Genomic DNA, 23,330 nt, shown 5'->3' with positions numbered 1-23,330 from the left:
TAATTTTTAATTGACCTGACAGAAGAAGAAAGGCTGTGTCTTCTAAACTTGGTTATTTTAGTTCTAGTTGATTAGCTCCAAAAATATCACATAACTCCCAAGACAACTGTCATGGGACCTTGGACCTGTTGGCTTCAGTTTTTGTCACCTGTAGAATGTGGGGTTGGAGAATATGATGTCTAAAGTTTCTGCCGTTGTACAAATGTACGATTCTAATTTATTTATGTTTATTCCTTTCTTCACGTCATTTATGAAATGGTGTAAATAGTGTAAGGATTTTTTCCTCCTAAGTTTTTTTCGATTTTTAGTGATGTGATGCAAAGAATATGTGAGATCTTGGGGAAGGTCATTAATCAGTCTATAACCAATATATATTGAGCTCTGGAGACATGGGATTTAGCATAGTTAAGAGTCTGTATGAACCAACCCTTATTTTCATGAAGGCTGCTTCAAATCGCGGCACGTTCTGGCTCAGCAGACCTCATCGAGTACTAATTATTCTTGCATTTTTCTGTTTAAGCCTCGCAATAATCCTGTGATTCATAGTGATCTCCTTTTGGGCACATAAGACGTTTCTGAAAAATATTCTTTCCAATGGTAATTTCTTTAATGCTGCTTAATTAACAAATTTAGGCAAGTACCTGGTATTATTTCAAAAGACGGTTTACCAGGATTTTTGGCATTTCGTGAAAGATTAGGAATTGAGTCCTTCCTGTGGTACTGTTAGATGAGAAAAAAGTATGCTTTTTAATCAGGCTATAAGAATAAACCTCATTATTAGAATCTTTCTTCTTGTCCTTTTCCTTTTACTTGTTTTCTGTAGAAGTCACAAGGCAAAGAAGAGACAAAAAATGCAGGTACCCTCTTCTTTTATTTTCAGTGTTTCCTTGGAAACTACAGCATCATAAAGCAGAACATTAACATTTGCATGCAAACTGGTCTGTGAGGGAAGGTTGTAGTGATCTTTTCTTCCTCCAGATGGCTCTCTCTGTTGGAACATGTTCAGCTAGTGCCAAGCATTTAAAATAGAACTATATATAACATTTACTAAGAACGTTTACTGATGTCATACAATCCCCGAAGATTATATGACAACTCTACAGGATAAACATTTTATGGAAAAGGAAGCCAAACTCCACATAGCTCTGTGTGACTGGCTAGTAATTGCTTGATTTTAAATCCGCTGCCTTTGTTTTCACCACTGTCACAGTGCTGACAATTTGACTATTCAGAACAGATTCAGAAACTAGCAAAAATAGAATGATCACACTAGTAAATATTTATTGACATATTTATTGGATAAGTAATAAATATTGGTTGAATTAATAAATTAGTAAAAAAGTGAACTGTAGCACGGTGGACTCTACCCTTCTTATCACCATGGGCACTTGTTATTTGATAGTTCTTGAGGAGGAAACTTGGTGACCTATGGAGTACTTCTTGCCGTGTTGTTGAGCTTGAGATTTTATCTTCAGTGGTAAATGTAATATCATTGGTAGCACTGAGTAAAACACAGAAGTGATAAGGTATTTAAAAATGACTAGGATGGACCTAGAGTCTGTCATACAGAGTGAAGCAAGAAACAGAAGAACAAATACCATATGCTAACACATACAGTATATAGAATCTAGAAGAATGGTACTGATGAACCTGGTGGTGGGGCAGAAATAAAGACATAGACATAAAGAACGGACTTGAGGACACAGTGGGAGAAGGGGAAGCTGGGACGTAGCGAGAAAGTAGCATTGACATATATACGTTACCATGTGTAAGATGGATGGCTAGTGGGAAGCTGCTGCATAGCACAGGGAGATCAACTCCATGCTTGGGGATGACCTAAAGGGATGGGATAGGGAGGGTGGGAGGGAGGCTCAAGAGGGAGGGATATGGGGATATATGTATACATATAGCTGATTCACTTTGTTGTACAGCAGAAACTAACACAATGTTGTAAAGATCTGAAAAAAAGGCCTAAAAGTAAAGAATATATGTAGTAATGACTTGGTGTAGGCACAGGTATAGTAGTTCTATATGTCAAGAAGATAAGTGTTTGAAAATCCACAAGACTGAGGGTAATAGCATAATTCTGTGATCTTTTGGATAATACGTTGTGAAAATTAATCACAGAAGTAGATCAGAGCTAAAATATCAAAGTCAGCTATCCAGATGTATGTGGGAAGTCTCACTCAATAAAAGCCAAACTTATTTGGTTGACCATTTCATTTCCAGAAGGTAAAGGAAATAATTGGGGAGCTTATACTCTGAGCCTAATTCTGACCCCCTGTGAGGGCTTACTTAGACAGTGAACATAACAGGAATCCTGAGAGAAGAGCTGTCATTTATTCAGCAAATTCCACAAATATTCGAAAGCCTTCTCTGTGCCATATGCTATCCTAGGTGCTGTAGATTTAGCAGTAAAGGCAAAAAATTCCCTGTCATCACGGAGCTTTCAAGAGCTTACAATGATCTGTTGTCCAGAAAACTAGCTTCATGGTTACTTAACCACAGTGACCTTTCACTTCGCCTCAGACATTGACGGGCAGGGTCACACTCTGGATGTTGTCATCATCTGGAACCACTTGCTCCAGAAATGTGCAAATCCCAGTATCTTCCTTAGCACATTCTCTGTTCTCTCTCATCGGGGTTGCTTACCTGTACTTCCTCCTCGTGTGCCAACACTTGCTGGCTTCTTTTTCTCCCCTACCCAGCCTGTACCCCATTTTTGACCATATGGATTGTTCTTTCACCTGTACTCCTGATTCCCTTCCACTGATGCTTCTGCTGCCTCCACCCCCCAAAACCAAGATCAGCGCTACAATCTGTATTCTCTACTGTTAGATCTAAGCAGCTGAATCCTGCTGGAGAATCTCAAATAGCTGAGGAAGTTGACACCATCAGAAATTCACCATTTTCCCCGCACCAGTAAATCCTTTTATTTTTCCTTGGTCACTATTCTCTCCATCCTTGTTTTCCTGCTTCTCATTTTGCTTTTTGATACCAAACTTATTGTAATTCTTCCAAGGACTTGACTTGAGCCTCTCTTCCTGTCTGTAATGCCTTTCTTCTCTCCTTTTCTCCCTTTACCTGTTCAACTTTTTCTTGAAGATTATCTCCTTCATGAAGCGTCTCTGACCACTCAAATTGGGTTCAGTGCTCCTTCTCAGTACACAGCACTCTGTGTATTGTTGGTTTGCCTTTGCCACCATAATGTGATCTTCCTGAGGGGCAGAGACGGGGACTGCTTTCACAGTTTTTATTTTTAGTGCCTGGCACAAAGGGGGAGTTTAGTAAATGATGGCTACGTGAAAAACTGGTACAAGAGTGTAAAGCAAATATATTCCAATAAAGAGCTTAAAAAAATAATGAACAGAAGAGTAAGAAGCAAAGCTGGAATATAGAGAATTGGAAATACAGAGTTCCTGAATTTCAAAGAAAAGATAGGTACGGTGCCATGGATACAGTTTCCAGAAGGGAAAGTGATTGTAAGATGACCATCGACCGGTCTTTATTGAACAGTCGGAAATAGTATATGAAGAAGGATAGAGATCAAGTGGCCAAATGAACTCAGAGTTTAAAATAACGTGCAGAAGAAGGAAAGAAGGATATGAAACAAATAAGAACAAAATTATTTATATATAAAAGAGGAACACAACCCTCTGAAAATAATGAACTGAGGTTTTGAAAAAGGTTAAGGCTGACATTTTATATATAGAAGATGAAAAACAACAAGCAAATAATAGATTCTTCTTTTAAACAAACTGACCCTATAATCAGATACAGAGAGTAAATGAAACTTCTCAACTTCTGTTTTCTTTGTCTTCTCAGACACGAAGAATGATCTACACACAGACTAATAAGGGTAGAAGTAAGACGAATAAGAGAAAATTTAAGCCCAAGAGTGAGGAGGATATTGTATCAGAATCTCTGATTGCCCTAAATGAATTCACATCTTGGGTTCAGATTCTGAGAAAATTTGTTAATGTCATTGCAGAACTGGTAATCTTTGAGTTATTATGGTGAATTTGAAAACTTTTAGAAGACTGTGGAGAAGCAAAGTTCCAAAATTATAAAAAAGAATGTAGATTCCATAGATTTTTTGGCTGCATTGGGTCTTCGTTGCTGTGCATGGGCTTTCTTTCTAGTTGTGGCGAGCAGGGGCTACTCTTTGTTGTGGTGCACTGGCTTCTCGGTGCAGTGGCTTCTCTTGTTGTGGAGCACGGGCTCTAGAGTGTGCAGCCTCAGTAGTTGCAACACGTGGGCTCAGTAGTTGTGGCTCGCGGGCTCTAGAGTGCAGGTTCAGTAGTTGTGGCGCACGGGCCTAGTTGCTCCGTGACATGTGGGATCTTCCCCGACCAGGCTCGCACCCGTGTCCCCTGCATGGGCAGGCGGATTCTCAACCAGTGCACCACCAGGAAAGTCCGATTCTGTAGCTTTTAGTGAGTTTGAAGTTACCTCCACAGAAGATTCTAGAGATCATTTTAAAAGATTTGCAAACGTTTACAGAAGGAATAGATAGACAGTAGTGGTTAAGGGGATTCTCTAAAACTAATTCCTGCAGATAATGCAGTTTCTACTTTTGATGAGATGTACACGTGCACATGAGGAGAATGCTGCAGCTGTAACGTATGTAGAGTTACATATGTTAGAAATTTTCCTTTCTTTGTTGGAGAAAGATGCTATACAAACATGCTATGATATCTCAGCTTATAAACATGCTGTATCTTTTTTTCTTAAAACAACAACAGCAACAACAACAACTCCCCTGTCCAATGTCCCTTTCAAGCTACCACCCATTTCCTTGCTACCCTTTTTGGCAGAACTTCTCTAAAGAGTTTTCTAAACCCCTTGCCTCCACTTCTTCGCCACTCTTTGCCACTCCACTGAGATCACTCTTTGACAAGGTTGTCAGTAACTTCCATGTTGCTAAATCCAGTGGTCGGTTCCTAGTTTCCATCTTACTCAACCTCTCAGCAATATTTGACACAGTTGATCAGTCTTTCCTGTTTCAAGTTTTCCTCCCCTGGTTTCTGAGAAGGACCAGTCTCCTGATTTTATTTTCCTGCCTCATGTGCTGTTCCTTCCTGGTCTCCTATGCGGGAACCGCCTGCTCTCCCTGACTCAGGGATGTTAACCCCAGGGCTCAGTCCTGGAACCTCTTCTCTGCCCCACTTCCTCTCATTCTCTGGGTCCCCACTGTTCAGTACTGTAGCCACTAGGCACAGTCTCATCACTGCAGAAAGTTCTGTCAGACAGCTGCTGACTGCTCTGGGTTGTTTCATCCATCTGTTGAACTGCACCTATATGCTGATAACTCCCAAACTGATCCACCAGCCCCAGCCTCCCACCCGAACTCCAGTTTGGTATATCCGGCTACAGACCTGTCACACTTGATGTAGCTAAAGGCGAACTTTATTTTCCCGCCAACCTGTCTTACCTATTAGTGAACTGCACTATTCCATTCACAACCTCAAAAAACCATGTAGTGTCTTTTTTTGTGGGGGGGGGGGGGAGGCAGCAAGGAAAGAAGGGTGGGCAAGAAGGAGACTTCCATTCTTCACGAGAGGCAGTTCCAGAGGAACTCCTATTTCTTCTTTCTACATCTTACTTCAGTCCGTGAGAAGTAGGAGCGAGTGGCTTTTCTCACTTTTGTAGTAATGTTTAACTTCTCTTTTTCTTCTCTTCATTCAGTGTCCACTGCATCAGACATACACTAATCTCAGGGCCCTGGAATACTCTTTCCCCAGATACTCACATGGGCTGTTTTCTTACTCAGTCAGCGTTTTGCTTAGATATCACCTCTTCAGACATTCCCTGCCAGCCCCGTCTAAAGTAGCATTCCTGTCACTCTGTGCCCTTATTCTGTTTTCCTTTGTTTTCATAGCACTTAGTACTACTACCTGACATTATGATAGGTTTATTGTAACGTTTATTCTGTCTCTACCCCACTAGAATCCACGAGGGTGGGGATTTTGTTTTTGCTCTATACTCAGTGTCAAAAAGAGTAGCTGGCGTGTAGTAAATGTTGAATAAACATTTGTTTAATTAAATGGCATATTGATGAAATTTCTGATGACATAAAACCAGGGGGTACAGCTGATATATTCTTAGGTTGTTTTTGTTTGGGGCATTTATATTTTATACTTTACGAGTCACTGAATTAGAGAAAGTGAAACCTACTATTTTCTGAGAAGGTCATTTACATGATTATAGGCATTTTGTTGTTATGCTTTTCATTTATGGTAAATTTTAGGAATATAAAAATTCTAGTTATATTGTTGGGAACAAGTTTTATTTAGTACAACCCTAGAACAATAGTTGTATTTGAAGTTGAAAATTGTAACGATGATGAGTTTGAAATTTGGCATGAAAGCTATCAAGTGCAAGAAGTAATAAGACAGGGTCCCTGGCCTTAAGGAACTTGTGACCTAGGAGGTCAGTCAGTCATATAGATAAGTAGCTACAGGGTGTCCATGTAGTTTGGAAACAGAGGCAAAAATATATAATGTCCTAAGCACATCTTCAGTTTATTAAGAAAAAAACTGTACTTGCAGACTTTATGGACACCCAGCATGATATAGGGTGATGAAAGTTAGAATGCAGCTGTGAATACAGAGTGGTGGCAGAGTAAAGGAGGGCAGAGCTGGTTGTGCTGGCAGATAGGATTATGATCTTGTATGGAATGAAACTCCATGGATATCCAAGCTGGGCTGTGTAAAATATGGAGATAAAGAAGCCATGTCTGTTTAAAAGCATTAGAAAAATCCCTCAGCTTGGCCTAGAAATGCCCCTCGGTAAGAGAGAGAAACAGATGGATCCAGTTGTCTGTCAGCTTTCACTTCTAACGGCCAGGCTGAGTGAGCTGGAGTCGTTTTTGGGTCCAAGATAAATGGCTCCACTTTGTAGTAGACCGAGCTAGCAGGTGCCGGAAGTCAGCACGATTCGTACAGTACCTCCTTATGCTCATGATTTGATTTATAATTCCCCTGCCATGATTTTAGAGTTAAAACTATGTGGATAGTGCGGTAGGAGCAGGTGTGGACGGTGTTTTGAGACTCCATTCCAGGGCTGTTTCATTTGGTTGAGCAGTTGATGCACTGGTGCTTGGCCAGTGGAGTGGGCAAGTAGGACTGAAATCTAGCCTGTACTCTGATAGCTGTGTGCCATGGGCTTCACCAGCCTAGGAGGAAGTGTTTTTTCCCATAATTCACACAAAGTCCTGTGTAGTCTAACAGCAGCTCAGTCCTATTTCCTGCCTACTTTATTCTCAAGTGCCTAGAATAGTATGTGGTACAAAAACTGTTTATCAAGCTGAAAGGAATTCAAGACAGTTCTCTAAATTTGAGCATTTTAAAGCAATTAAAGGTCATTTTGATTTAAAAAAAAAACTTATGGTTCACAATAAACCTTTATGTTTGCCTTATAACTGTAATAAGGAAATTTTTTTTTCATGTCTCTGCCTGGTAAAAACTATAGAGAAGGAGAAATCTACAGAGAAGCATCTTCTTGCTACCCCAGAAGTAGGAATTTATTTATCCTTTGGTATTCTAGAAGTAGCCTTCATTGTGTTATACACAAAAGATTAATTCATTTTTAAAAATTCAACAAGGATAGGAAATTTGGTGGTGGTTTATTCATTGTTTGGCTGTAGAATTTTCTGAGTTCTCATATATCCTCAGATATCTTTTACTCTTGCAGGAAAGTAACAACTTGGCTGTCCACAGTATATACATGATCTTCCACTGCCCCCTAGGTGTCCTTGTTAAGAAGACTGATGTTGCCTGATTCTCCTTCCTTTGTAGTGGTTTACCTGGAGGTTACAAGCTGGGGTTGGGAGAGGAGCCGTAGGGAGCTACAGTCAGGTTGCCTCGTTCAGATCAAGTATGTTCCAAGACTCCATCTCTCAAGATTCCATTCTTGAAGCTACAGGCATATTTTAGTGTGCTTTTGAGATTCAAAAAAATTGTTGGCTGTTTCATACATCAAATATGAAGACTGGCCTCTGGTTTTTATGTGAGAACTTTAGTTGTTAAAATTATTTGTGTTTTAGTATTGCTGTTAATATCTTTCTCTTTTTTTTGGTAGGTGAAGCTTTGTTCTGAGAATAATTTGTTTCATCTAGTTCCTGAGCTCAAATCATAAAGACCCTAAATGTTACAGAAGTGTTGAAAGATTGGTAAGTATTTAATGTAACATATATTAGTAGTCAGAATACTTGGTTCAGTCTGAGTCTTTGAAACTACATAGTTATGTGACATTAAATTTTTAAGCCCCAAAGTGAAAACAGCTAAACTTTCTAGATATATAAATTGTGGTTTATTCATACCATGGTATATTGCACAATAGTTTAAAGGAATGAACTTAATGTTGAGAGGGAAAAGCAAAGTTATAAAAGGATACACATAGTATACTATTTCTTAATTAATTTTTATTGGAATATAGTTGCTTCACAATGTTGTGTTAACTTCTGCTGTACAGCAAAGTGAGTCAGTTATACATATACATATATCCACTCTTTTCTAGATTCCCTTCCCATCTAGGTCACCACAGAGCACTGAATAGAGTTCCCTGTGCTTTACAGTAGGTTCTCATTAGTTATCTATTTTATATATAGTAATGTATATATGTCAATCCCAATCTCCCAATTCATCCCACCCTGCTATAATATACTACTTAAAGTTTTAAAAATAAGTATAACAATACTGAATATTTTATGGCTATAACATATCAAAATTATAAAAATATGTATGGAAATGATAAACAGCAACTAGGGAGGTGGAAGATGTGTGGGTGGAGTGTGGCTTTCCTGTACTGTAAGGTTTGATTCTTTACACGCATACACACACGCAGATGGACGCATGCATGGGAACTGAACCGAACATAGCATAATGTTAATATTTGCTAGATCTGAGGTCTGAGCATTGGCTGTAGCCTCACATTATAGGTTCTTTGTACTTTTTCTGGATATTTGAAATATTCCAAAAACATCTTTAAAAAAATACCATGCAATCATCTTTTCAGCTGGCATTCAGAATGGCTGAAAGGCAGTAGTTAAATTCAGCATTCCTATTAGATCCATAGGAAGGAAAAACTATTTCTTAAGGTGAAAAGCAAAAGTGTCCCCATCACCCCTGCCGGTGTTGTTCTGCTAGTACAAATGTAGTTGAAAGAGTGGAAAGTGTGTGAATATTGGGTAGGAAAATTTCAGAATTTTTGTTATTTGTAGATGGTAGGGTTTTATATCTGGAAATTCTAAGAAAATCAATAAGAGAGTTCAGTAAGAAGTTTGGATATATGAGTAGACTTTGGATATCTCAAATAAATCTACTTCCTGTAGGCCTCCTGTATACCAGGTTTCTAGCCTAGTTAGAATATATCAATATTATGGGAAATAAAATCCCATTCAGAATAATAGCAAAAACTATAAAACACCTTGGAATAAACCTAACAGAAATGTGTGAAGCCTATTATATGAAGTAACAGCAATTTCTGCTGCAAGGAAATAGTAGGATAAATGTGCAGATACTGTAAGAATATCTATTGCAACTTTGTGCTAATAAGAAACCAGAAATAACCTAAATGTTCAACAATGACAGATTGGCTCCATAGTTATGGTATATCTAATAATGAAATATATGAAGTATATGTAATAAATACATGAAGTGGAATGTATTAAAAAGACTAAGCATGCAGCTATTAAACAGAGTAGAAGAGAGCTCATGTGAAAAGATTTCCAAAATATCTAAATGAAATAAGCAGGTAATAGAGCATTTGTATGTAATACCCTATATGTGTAACTGTGTATATATTTTATACACGTTTTTAAATCAGGAAAAATGTTTCTGCTTATATTATAGTACTTTTTATTGACATGGCATCTTGTACTTTTAGGAAGTGGGTTTGAAATTATTCCCTCATTAATTATCTAAAACTTCATGTTAATTTTCATTATATTAATTTATTGAAGATAGGCCCTAAATATTACCACAGTTTTTTAGTTTTTCACACTTTTATCATTCCTAAAGTTGCAGTGTGCCTTACAACTGATGGTGTCTTATAAACACTGTCAGTGGGCTGCACTTGTGGAAGAGTTATTCTCGCGTGCCCATGAGCCAATTTGGTCATAGCTATTTTACATTGTCAGCGCTTCCGTTGAGTTACATGAATTCTTGGTACTATATCTGATGATTTTTCAGTATTTCCTGGTTATTTTCTGAAATTTTCTACCAATGTCATCTGGTAAGATTAAGAAAGCCACCAGCATCAAAACTTACAGAATGGTGTCAGCCTCTTTGGAAGAAAATCCCAGGAGCAATAGGGTAGCATTCTTAAGAAATGTCACATGGTGGGTGGTCTTGACGGCCCAGAAAATTTAAAGTGTTAAGAAAGCATTGTGTTATATTTTAATTGGCAGTGTTTTTTCTTTTGTAGTGGTACACTAAGTAATTATGTCTTAAAATCAGTGATAGACTAGGTGAAATAAATTAATAAAGTTGGATAAATATGGACTGAATATAAATCAGGTTATTTGATTTATTGAACAATTTTACTTAACAAAAGTTTATGGAGACATATAATAGAGGTTGTTGCTGCATTTGGGAATGTACATTGAGTGATGTACATTTTTTTATACTTTTCCTAATGATCAATATTTAAAATAATGATCCTTGTTTTCTTAAAGAAGGGATTGTTATTGTAACAATATCTAGAAGTGTGATGGGAATCCAGGAGTTAAACCTTCAGGCTCTTGAATGAAGAGGAAACAAAGTAGTATTAGGAATTTCTTCCCTCTCTCCCTTTCATGTGTGTCTGTTTCTCTCTGCATCCTCTTGGTTAATTTTTACCGGGTTGGCCTCAGCTACCTCATAGTGACCACCACAGGCTCATCTCTGTGTGACTTTCCAGCACAACTATGTGCCTAATTCAAATTCCTATGAGAGAGAAAGAAAACTTGACTGGCCAAGGCCTCTTTGCTGACCGCACCGTATGAATCACATCACGCAGCCAGCGTATTTGTTGGCCAGTCCTGAATCAGGTGTGTGTCAGCTGATTTGGGCCCAGACACTGGCAGTGCCTGTTGGCAGTAGACAAGTCAAATGGCCCACTGCCTTCTCAGCAGGGACGGTGGAAGGGCTTCCCCCAAAGTGGCTGAAGGAAGACTGCAATACGCATTTTATTTCATTTAAGCTCTCAGGTTACGAGGTTCCCAGGGTTACTGGATGTCTCAAAATTACTTTTAATCCTAAAATTAAACTATTTTGAAACTCTTTGGGGGGTTTGTTCTTCATCCTTTTTCCTTTTCTGAAGATTTATACATGGTTTTCTTCATATTTGTGTTTCTCCTCTCTTTTGTCTGCTTTACTGTACTGTTTTCCTTAATCCTAAAATGTCACACACTGCCCTTTATTTGATTCAGATGTGTAGCAAGAAGTGAAGTGTAGCAAGAAGCTGCTAGAATTCTTCTATTTCTGTTCACTTGGTGGTAAATCCTCCTCCCACGCCTCAATGAGGAGATGGGTCAGTGATTGTGAAAAACAGTTTATGTTTTTAAAAGATCCATTTATCTTTCAAAACATGTACAGCAAGAATATTTTGCAAGTAACGGGTTTATTTTTATTCTACAGCGAGGCCATTTAAGAGAGGAAGTCAGCATCTACCTTAACCGCCACCACCCACTAGTAGTGTGTTCTCTCTTGGTGCTTTCACTTACCTGAGCTTGGTTCTGCTCAGGCGTTTCATACCCAGGACTAATTCCTGCCATGCAGGAATATTTAAGGAGCCCCTGACTAGGTCGGAACTTTGTCTGAAAAGATTATAAGGTTAGGTACAATGCCCAGAAATTTAAAGTCAGTCTTCAGTTAAAAACAAACAGCAACGAAAACACATAGTTTTAAACATAAATGTTTGTTTTTCTAATCTTTTTTGTAATATTTCTTTTATAGCTCGGTCATGAGCACTGACAGTAACTCACTGGCACGTGAATTTCTGACCGATGTCAACCGGCTTTGCAATGCGGTGGTCCAGAGAGTGGAGGCCAGGGAGGAAGAGGAGGAGGAGACACACATGGCAGCCCTCGGACAATACCTTGTTCACGGCCGAGGATTTCTGTTACTTACCAGACTAAATTCTATCATTGATCAGGTAACATTTTCACATCAAGTCATTTTTTTTGTCAGTAGATTTTAATTAGTTATAGATACATAATTTCTGGGTTACATAATTTCTGAAAATCTCTTTGACATAAAGTCCTCTCTCTCATGTCACTCAGACAAGGAAAAGTAGCCCATGTATGAACATATTGTTTATTTGGATACTTTTCAAACTGTCTAATATATCCGACAGTTATAAATAGCCTTTCTTCTAAGAATGGTTTCATGTATACTATGCTTTTTATCCTAACATCAGTGTCAGATAACTATGATTATGAGTTGAGATAAGATCATGATTAAGAAGCATCATGCATTTGCACTTTCAATAAGTATCAGGTATATTTTTGAATTTTAGTGTAAATTATATTTAGGGAACTTACCAATTCTGGGGTGAAAAAAGTAAAGAATCTTTTGTGTAAACTAATAAATACTAAGTCTTTTATCTTGTACACATCTAGTTTTTTGTACATTGCTGTGTTTGCTTAAACTATGGTAAGACCATATGGTATTTTGCTTTTTTCTTATTATAGAATGAACATAATTTTAAAGCTAGATGGGACTGTGGAGATATTTCCATCTAACCTCCTTTTGTAGATGAAAGAGATCTGGAAATATTAAGTAGCTCAAACAAGGTCAATTTGAAGCCCAAATGTGATTTATATATATCTATTTCATTTTAGTAGAAAACAAATATTTTTTTTATGAAAGAAAAGTCCACCATCTGCTTTTACCATCTACTAATTAATATTCAAGTTAATATTTCAATTAACTTGAATTTAAAGGATAATAAGGGCTCTGTAGCACCAACATGATGGACAGCTTTAAACACTTTAAGTCTTTAGATGGCTTTCGATGTAAACTTAACTATTGTAAAATAAAATTTCTTCGCCGTGAAAGCATTTTGCTAATAAATGCATATATTGGGTAAATATAAATACTAAAATTAAACAGTATCTGTTTTCACTGTAAGCTAAGGAACCTAACAAATATGAATCAGGAAGTAGTTGTTCACTGTGGTGTCTACCTGTCATGGAATTTTCCAGAATATTTACAGGTTTATGTATTTTTTAATTTTATTTATTTTTATTGAGGTAGCATTGATTTATAACATTATATAGGTTTATATAGTTTTACTCTTTTTTTCTCAATATGGTTGATCCAGTGTGACTAAATGTAATTTAAATTTATATATTTGTATGACTTTTCCACAAATAAATTTTAAAATCAGAAAAAATTATTTGTGAGCCCACATGTAGCGATGATTTGTTTTACTGGATAATTTAGTATGCGTATCATGCGCTATTCGTCTTCTTACCCCACATTAGGGCAATTCAGCCCTTTCTCTCTCTCTCTTAAGATACTGTGTAAGTAGCATCAGAAATATCAGTTACCCAGGAATAAGTCTGAAATTATGTACAGATTTCTCTATAAAATCCTATAAAACATTATTGAGAGAAACTAAAGAAGACGCAAAAAGGGCAGGATACATACTTTTCATCTATTGGGAAAAATCAGTATTGTAAATAAATCTATTTTCTCCAAATTGACCTATAGATTCCAATGTAATCCCAATCAGAATCTCAATAGCTTTTTTAAATGACAGTTTTGTTAAGATATCATTTACATATCATAGAATTCACCTATTTCATATGTACAGTTTGGTGGTTTTTAATGTAGTCATGCATATATACAACTGTCACCACAGTCAATTTTAGAACAGTTTCATCCCCTCAAATAGCAACCAGTGGCTTGTAGCCATCACTCCCCTGTCCCTCCCATCCCCTTCAGCCCCTAAGCAAACACTAGTCTACTTTCTGTCTTTCAAGTTGTAAAGTATCTTTTAATGTACTGTTAAATGATTGAACTCATTTAATCATTCAATCAAATGTTGTTGAAGTCATACTTGCAACAACATTTTTTCCTATGGTAATATTTTTTAATGCTCTCTTTCCCCCTAGTCACTCGCTTTTTGGAATATCTATAGCAATGGTAGTAGAAGTAGAGTGAAAATATTTAAAAAATAAGACTTTTCAAGATTTAATTGTTTAAACCAGAAAATGGAGAATGAACTTTTGGCTCTTTAAGGGGAATTTCATTGCATGAGATTTAATCATTTAAAATGGAATCAAAACACTAGATTCAAAGCTGTACAGGAGGAACTTCAGCTTTTGTATCTGTGCTTCTCATGAGTCGGAATACTTCTTTACTCTGGAGAAGAGGCAATTTAAGCCCTTGTCCTTCTATGCAATACTTTTGCTTTATTAACAGATATTTTATATAAAGAATTAAGCAGACTTTTTATTGATACATAATTTACATATAGTAAACACACAGATATTAAGTGTATTGTTGGATAAATTTTGACAAATATATACACCTCTGTAACCACCACCCAGATCAATGGTTAGAACATCTCCACAACCCTAGAAAATTTTGTCATACTCCTTTTCAGTCAGCCACTCTCCTTCCCCCACTGCGAGATAACCACTATTCTGACTTTTAACATCTGAGTGTAGTGTTGCTTGTTCTAATACTTCACGTAAATATCATAAGGCCGTATGTACTCTTGTGTCTTGGAGATTCATCCATGTATCTTGAATCAGTAGTTCACTGTTTTTTGTTTCTGGTTAGTATTTTTTTGTATGGATATACCATAATTTTTTTAACCATTCACCTGTTGTTTAACCATTTGGGTTGTTTATATTTGGCTATTTTGAATAAAACTGTTGTGAATATTCTTAAAAATGTCTTTGTGTGACTATATTTTCATTTCTCTTGGGTAAATATGTAGGCATATGATTGCTGGGCCAAAGGGTAGGTATTTAACTTTATAAGAAGTTGCCAAACTTTTTTTCCAAATGGTTGTACCACTTTTCATTCTCACCAGCAGTGTATGAGAATTCTAGTTGTTTTACATCCTCTTTAATATTTGACATTGCCAGTCTTTTTAGTATTAGCCATTCTAAGTGAATATGAAGTAGTATCTCACTGCAGTTTTAATTTGCATTTCTCTGACAACTAATGATGTTGAGCACTTTTTAATGTGCTTTTTGGCCATTTGTATATCTTCTTTTGTGAATGTTCAAGTTTTGTGCCCATTTTTTTTTTGAGGGGGGGGTACACCAGGTTCAATCATCTGTTTTTATACACATATCCCCGTATTCCCTGCCTTCCTTGACTCCCCCCCCCCGAGTCCCCCCCACCCTCCTCGCCCCAGTCCTCTAAGGCATCTTCCATCCTCGAGTTGGACTCCCTTTGTTATACAACTTCCCACTGACTATTTTACAGTTGGTAGTATATATATGTCTGTGCTACTCTCTCGCTTCGTCTCAGTTTCCCCTTCACCCCCCGCCCCCTCCCATACCCCGAGTTCTCCAGTCCATTCTCTGCATCTGCATCCTTGTTCTTGTCACTGAGTTCATCAGTACCATTTTTAGATTCCGTATATGTGAGTTAGCATACAATATTTCTCCTTCTCTTTCTGACTTACTTCACTCTGTATGACAGATTGTAGTTCTATCCACCTCATGACATATAGCTCCATCTCATCCCTTTTTATAGCTGAGTAATATTCCATTGTATATATATGCCACATCTTCTGTATCCATTCATTTGTTGATGGGCATCTAGGTTGCTTCCATGTCCTGGCTATTGTAAATAGTGCTGCAATAAACATTATGGTACAAGTTTCTTTTGGGATTATGGTTTTCTTTGGGTATATGCCCAGGAGTGGGATTACTGGATCATATGGTAGTTCTATTTGTAGTTTTTTAAGGAACCTCCAAATTGTTTTCCATAGTGGCTGTACCAAATTACATTCCCACCAACAGTGCAGGAGAGTTCCCTTTTCTCCACACCCTCTCCAACATTTGTGGTTTCCAGATTTTGTGATGATGGCCATTTTGATTGGTGTGAGGTGATACCTCATTGTGGCTTTGACTTGCATTTCTCTGATGGTTAGTGATGTTGAGCATCTTTTCATGTGTTTGTTGGCCATCTGCATGTCTTCTTTGGAGAAATGTCTATTTAGGTCTTCTGCCCATTTGTGGATTGGGTTATTTGCTTTTTTGGTATTAAGCTTCATGAGCTGCTTGTATATTTTGGAGGTTAATCCTTTGTCCGTTGTTTCATAGGCAATTATTTTTTCCCATTCTGAGGGTTGCCTTTTAGTCTTGTTTATGGTTTCTTTCGCTGTGCAAAAGCTTTTAAGTTTCATGAGATCCCATTTGTTTATTCTTGATTTTATTTCCATGATTCTAGGAGGTGGGTCAAAAAGGATCTTGCTTTGATGGATGTCATAGAGTGTTCTGCCTATGTTTTCCTCTAGGAGTTTGATAGTGTCTGACCTTACATGTAGGTCTTTAATCCATTTGGAGTTTATTTTTGTGTATGGTGTTAGGAAGTGTTCTAATTTCATTGTTTTACATGTTGCTGTCCAATTTTCCCAGCACTACTTATTGAAGAGGCTGTCTTTTTTCCATTGTATACTCGTGCCTCCTTTGTCAAAGATAAGGTGCCCATATGTGTTTGGGCTTACTTCTGAGTTCTCTATTCTATTCCATTGATCTTCCTTTCTATTTTTGTGCCAGTACCATACTGTCTTGATCACTATGGCCTTGTAGTATAGTTTGAAGTCAGGAAGCCTGATTCCACCAACTCCATTTTTCCTTCTCAAGGTTGCTTTGGCTATTCGGGGTCTTCTGCGTTTCCATACAAATCGTAAGATTTCTTGCTCTAGTTCTGTGAAAAATGCCATTGGTAATTTGCTGGGGATTGCATTGAATCTGTAAATTGCTTTGGGTAGTACAGTCATTTTCACGATGTTGAGTCTTCCAATCCAGGAACATGGTATGTCTCTCCATCTGTGTGTGTCGTCTTTGATTTCTTTCATCAATGTCTTAAAGTTTTCTGCGTACAGATCTTTTGCCTCCTTAGGCAGGTTTATTCCTAGGTATTTTATTCTTTTTGTTGCAATGGTGAATGGGAGAGTTTCCTTCATTTCTCTTTCTGCTCTTCCGTTGTTAGTGTATAGGAATGCAAGAGATTTCTGTGCATTAATTTTGTATCCTGCTACTTTACTAAACTCATCAATTAGTGCTAGCAGTTTTCTGGTAGAGTCTTTAGGGTTTTCTATGTATAATATCATGTCATCTGCAAAGAGTGACAATTTTACTTCTTCTTTTCCAATTTGGATTCCTTTTATTTCTTTTTCTTCTCTGATTGCTGTGGCTAAAACTTCCAAAACTATGTTGAATTATAGTGGTGAGAGTGGACACCCTTGTCTTGTTCCTGTTCTTAGAGGGAATTCTTCCAGTTTTTCCCCATTGAGAACGATGTTGGCTTTTGGTTTTTCATATATGGCTTTTATTATGTTGAGGTAATTTCCTTCTATGCCCATTTTCTGGAGAGCTTTTATCATAAATGGATGTTGAACTTTGTCAAAAGCTTTTTCTGCATCTATTGAGATGATCATATGGTTTTTATCCTTCAATTTGTTGATATGATGTATCACATTGATTGATTTGGGTATATTGAAGAATCCTTGCATCCCAGGGATAAACCCCACTTGATCATGGTGTATGATTTTTTTAATGTGCTGTTGGAGTCTGTTAGCTAGTATTTTGTTGAGGATTTTTGCATTTATATTCATCAGTGATATTGGTCTGTAGTTTTCTTTTTTGTGTGACATCTTTGCCTGGTTTTGGTATCAGGGTGATGGTAGCCTCATAGAATGAGTTTGGGAGTGTTCCGTCTTCTGCAATATTTTGGAAGAGTTTGAGAAGGATAGGTGTTAGCTCTTCTCGAAATGTTTGATAGAATTCGCCTGTGAATCCATCTGGTCCTGGGCTTTTGTGTGTTGGGAGATTTTTAATCACTGCCTCAATTTCCATACTTGTGATTGGTCTGTTCATAGTTTCTATTTCTTCCTGGTTCAGTCTTGGAAGATTGTATTTTTCTAAGAATGTATCCATATCTTCCAGGTTATCCAATTGATTGGCATATAGTTGCTTGTAGTAGTCTCTCATGATGTTTTGTATTTCTGAGGTGTCCGTTGTGACTTCTCCTTTTTCATTTCTAATTCTGTTGATTTGCATCTTCTCCCTTTTTTTCTTGATGAGTCTGGCTAATGGTTTATCAATTTTGTTAATCTTCTCAAAGAACCAGCTTTTAGTTTTATTTATTTTTCTTATGGTTTCTTTCCTTTCTTTTTCATTTATTTCTGCTCTGATCTTTATGATTTCTTTCCTTCTGCTCACTTTGGGGTTTCTTTGTTCTTCTTTCTCTAGTTGTTTTAGGTGTAAGTTTAGGTTGTTTATTCGATAATTTTCTTGTTTCTTAAGGTAGGACTGTATTGCTATAAACTTCCCTCTTAGAACTGCTTTTGCTGCATCCCATAGGTTTTGGGTTGTTGTGTTTTCGTTGTGATTTGTTTCTAGATATTTTTTTATTTCCTCTTTGATTTCTTTAGTGATTCCTTGGTTGTTTAAGAGTGAATTGTTTAGCCTCCATGTGTTTGTATTTTTTGCAGTTTTTTTCCTGTAATTGATATCTAGTCTCATGGCATTGTGGTCTGAGAAGATGCTTGATATGATTTCAATTTTCTTGTATTTGCTGAGGTTTGATTTGTGACTCAAGATGTGATCTATCCTGGAAAATGTTCCGTGTGCACTTGAGAAGAAAGTGTAGTCTGTCGTTTTTGGATGGAATGTCCTATAAATATCAATTAAGTCGAGATGGTCTAATGTGTCATTTAAAGCTTGTGTGTCTTTATTTATTTTCTGTTTGGATGATCTGTCCATTGATGTAAGTGGGGTGTTCAAGTCTCCCACTATTATTGTGTTACTGTCGATGTCCCCTTTTATGGCTGTTAGCATTTGCCTTATGTATTGAGGTGCTCCTATATTGGGGGCATAGATATTTACCATTGTGATATGTTCTTCTTGAATGGATCCCTTGATCATTATGTAGTGTCCTTCCTTGTCTCTTTTAATAGTCTTTACTTTCAAGTCTAATTTGTCTGATATGAGTATTGCTATTCCAGCTTTCTTTTGACTTCCATTTGCATGGAATATCTTTTTCCATCCCTTTACTTTCAGTCTATATGTATCCCTTGGTCTGAAGTGGGTTTCTTGTAGGCAGCATATAGAAGGGTCTTGTTTTTGTATCCATTCAGCCAGTCTGTGTCTTTTGGTTGGAGCATTTAATCCATTTACATTTAAAGTGATTATTGACATGTGTGTTCCAATTACCATTTTCTTAATTGTTTTGGGTTTGTATTTGTAGGTCTTTTCCTTCTCTTGTGTTTCCTACTTAGAGAAGTTCCTTTAGCACTTGTTGTAAGGCTGGTTTGGTGGTGCTGAATTCTCTTAACTTTTGCTTGTCTAGAAAGCTTTTGATTTCTCCCTCAAATCTGAATGAGATTCTTGCTGGGTAGAGTATTCTTGGCTGTAGGTTTCTCTCTTTCAGGACTTTCAGTATATCCTGCCATTCCCTTCTGGCCTGCAGAGTTTCTGTAGAAAGGTCAGCTGTTATCCTTATTGGTTTTCCCTTATATGTTGTTTGTTGCTTTTCTCTTTCTGCTTTTAATATTTTTTCTTTGTGTTTAATTGTCGTTAGTTTGATTAATATGTGTCTTGGTGTATTTCTCCTTGGGTTTATTCTGTATGGGACTCTCTGTGCTTCTTGGACTTGGTTCATTATTTCCTTTCCCATGTTGGGGAAGTTTTCCACTAGAACCTCTTCAAATATTTTCTCAGACCCTTTCTTGTTTTCTTCTTCTTCTGGGATGCCTATAATTCGAATGTTGGTATGCTTAATGTTATCACTGAGGTCTCTGAGACTGTCTTCTATTCTTTTTATTCTTTTTTCTTTTTCCTGCTCTGTGGCATTTATTTCCCCCATTCTATCTTCCAGCTCACTTATTCGTTCTTCTGCCTCAGTCATTCTGCTGGTTATAGCATCTAGAGTATTTTTAATTTCAGTTATTTTGTTATCCATTGCTGTTTGTTTTTCTGAGTTCTTATGAACTGTTTCTTGTACTTTCTCTATTTTGTTATCGAGAGTTTGTATCATTTTTACTATCATTACTCTAAATTCTTTTTCAGGCATTTTTCCTATTTCCTCCTCATTTATTTGGTCTTGTGGGTTTTTTTCCTGCTCCTTTGCCTGCATGGTGTTTCTTTGTTTCCTCATGGTTGTCCAAACTTTTGGGGTTGCTTGTCCTGGCGATAGAGGTGTTTATAGAAGACTGTCCAAACCTCAGACTAATGTCCAAGTATTGGATTAAACGAATATTAAGTCGAAAACTTACCGGCTATGTTGGGCTCCCCGCAGTCCTTTCTGGTGTCCGAGGCCATCTGCTGGTGTTCAGCTGATTCTCTGTGGGAATTACTGCATCCTTCCATGCATTCCCAATGCATCTGAGAATGAGTCAGAAGGTCTCAGCTCCAGGTTCACTGCCACTTCTTACTTGCTTCGGAATTTGGATAGTCTAAGGTCTTAGTTTCCTCATCTGTGAAATAGGTAATTCATGTCTTTCGGGGCTGCCGGCCTCCCGGCTGCCTCGGGGTTGGGGGGGTGGGGGGGGAGAAACGAAAGTTGTCACGACATCTCCCCGCGGGGTCCCCTCGCCTCCCGGACCTGCGAGGCGCCGCGGCAGAGCCGGGAGGGCGGCTGCGCTCCTGCTCGCGTCCGTCCCGTCGCGCTCTCCTCCTCCTCTTCTTTTCACTATATTATCATCTCCTGCTCGGAGGGGCGGGTGGGGGCGGGAGGCTTAGGAAGCGAGGAGACGTTTGCAACTTTTCTTCACTCTTTCTCTCCCCTTCAACCCCCGATCAGCCTTGAAAAAACACTGTTGAAAGGGGCGAGGAACCTGGGGAGGTGGAGGTGGGGGGCAGCGGGGGGCACGCAGGGGGCGTTGGGAGAGGGGACGATAGTCGTTTGAGAACCGATTGGAGACCCCCAAACAGGGAGACCCAGAAAGAGGGGGAAAGGCAGGGGGGTGGGGGGAAAGAGAAAGAGTCGCTGGTCAGGAAACTTCAAGCGCGGGTGAGGTCATTGGTTTAAAAATAAAGAGATGGCGTCACTTGAAACCAATCCCAGTTTTTTTGCCCATTTTTAAAGTAAGGTTACTTGTTTATTATCCAGTTACTGTAATTTTTTATGTATTTTGGATAAAAATGTTTCTTAAATTGTGAATACTTTCTTTGTGGCTTGCCTTTTCGTTTCTTTCTGCATGCAGGATCTTAGTTCCCTGACCAGGAATGGAACCCGTGCTCTCTGTAGTGGAAGGGCAGTCTTAATCACTGGACCCCCAGGGAAGTCCTGCCTTTTCGTTTCTTAGCAATGTCTTGAGAAAAGCAAATTTTTTTTCCTTTGCGAATAGTGCTTTTTGTATCTTGTCTAAGAAATCTTGGTCTTGCAAGCCCAAAGTTGCAAAGATATTCTCTGATGTTTTTCCCCCTAGGGACTTTTTTTTTGTTATTATTTTTACTTTTAGGTCTGTGGTCCATTTTGAATTAATATTTGTGTATGGTGGGAGGTAGGAGTTATGGTTCATTTCTGCCCCTCCTTCCTGTATAGTTACCCAGTTGTTCCAGCAACATTTCTTAAAAGTCTGTTCTTTCCACTGCTGAAAAACCTTGCTGCCTTGGGTAAAAATCAATTGACCATATATTTATGGTTTATTTCTAAACTCTCTGTTCTACTCTGCTTACCTGTCATCTCTTCTTTCACTAATACCATACTGTCTTGATTATTGTAGCTTTTATAGTAAGTCTAGACATTAAATGGTGTAAGTTCTCCAATTTGTACTTCATTTCCATATACATTTTAGAATCAGCTTATTATTTCTACAAAGTGTCTGCTATGATTTCAGTTTTGATGTCGTTGAATCCAGAAATCAATTTGGAGAGAACTGACACCTTACATCTTAACAGTTCTGAGTTTCTCAATCCATGAGCATGGTATAAATCTCTGAGTCTTCTCGAATTTCTCAGCAATATTTTGCAGTTTTTAGTGTAGTGGTCTTATATTTTGGGGGTAAATTTATTCTAAATAGTTTATGCTTTTTTATGACATTATAAATGGCATTTAAAAAAATTTTTTTTCTGTTGTTTGGTATTCATTGATTTTTGTACATTGACCTTGCACCCTTTGCTTTTGCTAAGTTTACTTATTTATCTGTCTTGAAGTTTTTCTATGGATTCCTTAGGATTTTCTATGTAAACAGTCATGTCATCTGTGAATAATGACAATTTCACTTCTTTTTCAAATTTTTATGCCTTTTGTTTCCTTGCCTTTTGCACTGGCTTAAATAGCTCTGCTTAAATAGCAAAAGCATTATCTTTTTAATGGTTAAAGGTAGCAGAGTGGACCTATACTGAGACCTTTACATGTTTTTTGAAAACTTGTAAACGTGAAAACTGCCCCGCCTAAAAAGTAACAATTATCCTTGATTTTAATCTTGGTACCAGTATCAACTAGATGGGTGGTTTTAGTGACTTAACTGCTCCAGATCTCAGTACCCTCATCAGTAACATAAATACATCTAGCGGGATGACTTAAAAGATCTCTTCCAAAATAAAAATGATTTGTTTCCATGTAATATTTGATAATAATGGTTTCTCATTTCTTCTGTACTCTGATATGAGTATGTAAATCTTAATTCTAATGTAATTAGTAGAAAATTACATGATTTATTACCAATACAGTATACCAAAAGTGAACTAATTTACACACCATGTGTTATAAATACACATTTAAAATTTCCAGTGTGTATAATTTCCGTACCTATTCACAGTCTATGGATATTCTATAAAGTTGTTATTTTGCTGAGTAAAATATGAAGTTTTACTGAAACAGTTTTACTGTTTTTACAAGTTTTTAAAAGTTTTACTGAAACTATACCTTTATGAACAAAATATGATTTTAAAAATATAATGGGTTTCTTTAATCTTTCGCTATTTTATGTGTAATACTTTATTCTTCTTATGTTTTTGTAGCTTGTCACTTTAACATAGAGTGCTACATAAATAGCCTATCATAATAATATATAAAATAAGTATATGGAAAATATCAGACTTTAAAACTGTGGCTTCACAGTTCATTCACTAGTTTATTCAGCAGACCATTAAGTACCTACTGTGTGCCAGCACCTCTGCTAGATGCAGAAATACAAGAGCA

The 23,330-nt window shown here is 37.4% G+C and overlaps 1 protein-coding gene across 7 annotated transcripts in view; it reads left to right on the top strand.

Annotated features, from left to right (window-relative positions):
• The window catches only part of LYST (lysosomal trafficking regulator), a 195,958-nt gene that overhangs the window by 33,021 nt on the left and 139,607 nt on the right, over positions 1–23,330 (top strand). For all 7 annotated transcript variants that reach the window (XM_057734359.1, XM_057734357.1, XM_057734360.1 and 4 more), the window contains 2 exons: positions 8,083–8,173; positions 11,940–12,138. In XM_057734359.1, the coding sequence (XP_057590342.1) occupies positions 11,947–12,138 (192 nt within the window). In that variant the 5' untranslated portion in view covers positions 8,083–8,173; positions 11,940–11,946. The remainder of the gene's footprint in view (positions 1–8,082; positions 8,174–11,939; positions 12,139–23,330) is intronic.

The sequence above is a fragment of the Hippopotamus amphibius genome, chromosome 5 (genome assembly GCF_030028045.1).
Source record: "Hippopotamus amphibius kiboko isolate mHipAmp2 chromosome 5, mHipAmp2.hap2, whole genome shotgun sequence".
Taxonomy (NCBI): domain Eukaryota; kingdom Metazoa; phylum Chordata; class Mammalia; order Artiodactyla; family Hippopotamidae; genus Hippopotamus; species Hippopotamus amphibius.
The sequence above is the reverse complement of the archived record's forward strand: the minus strand, read 5'-3'. Positions and strand labels throughout refer to the sequence as shown.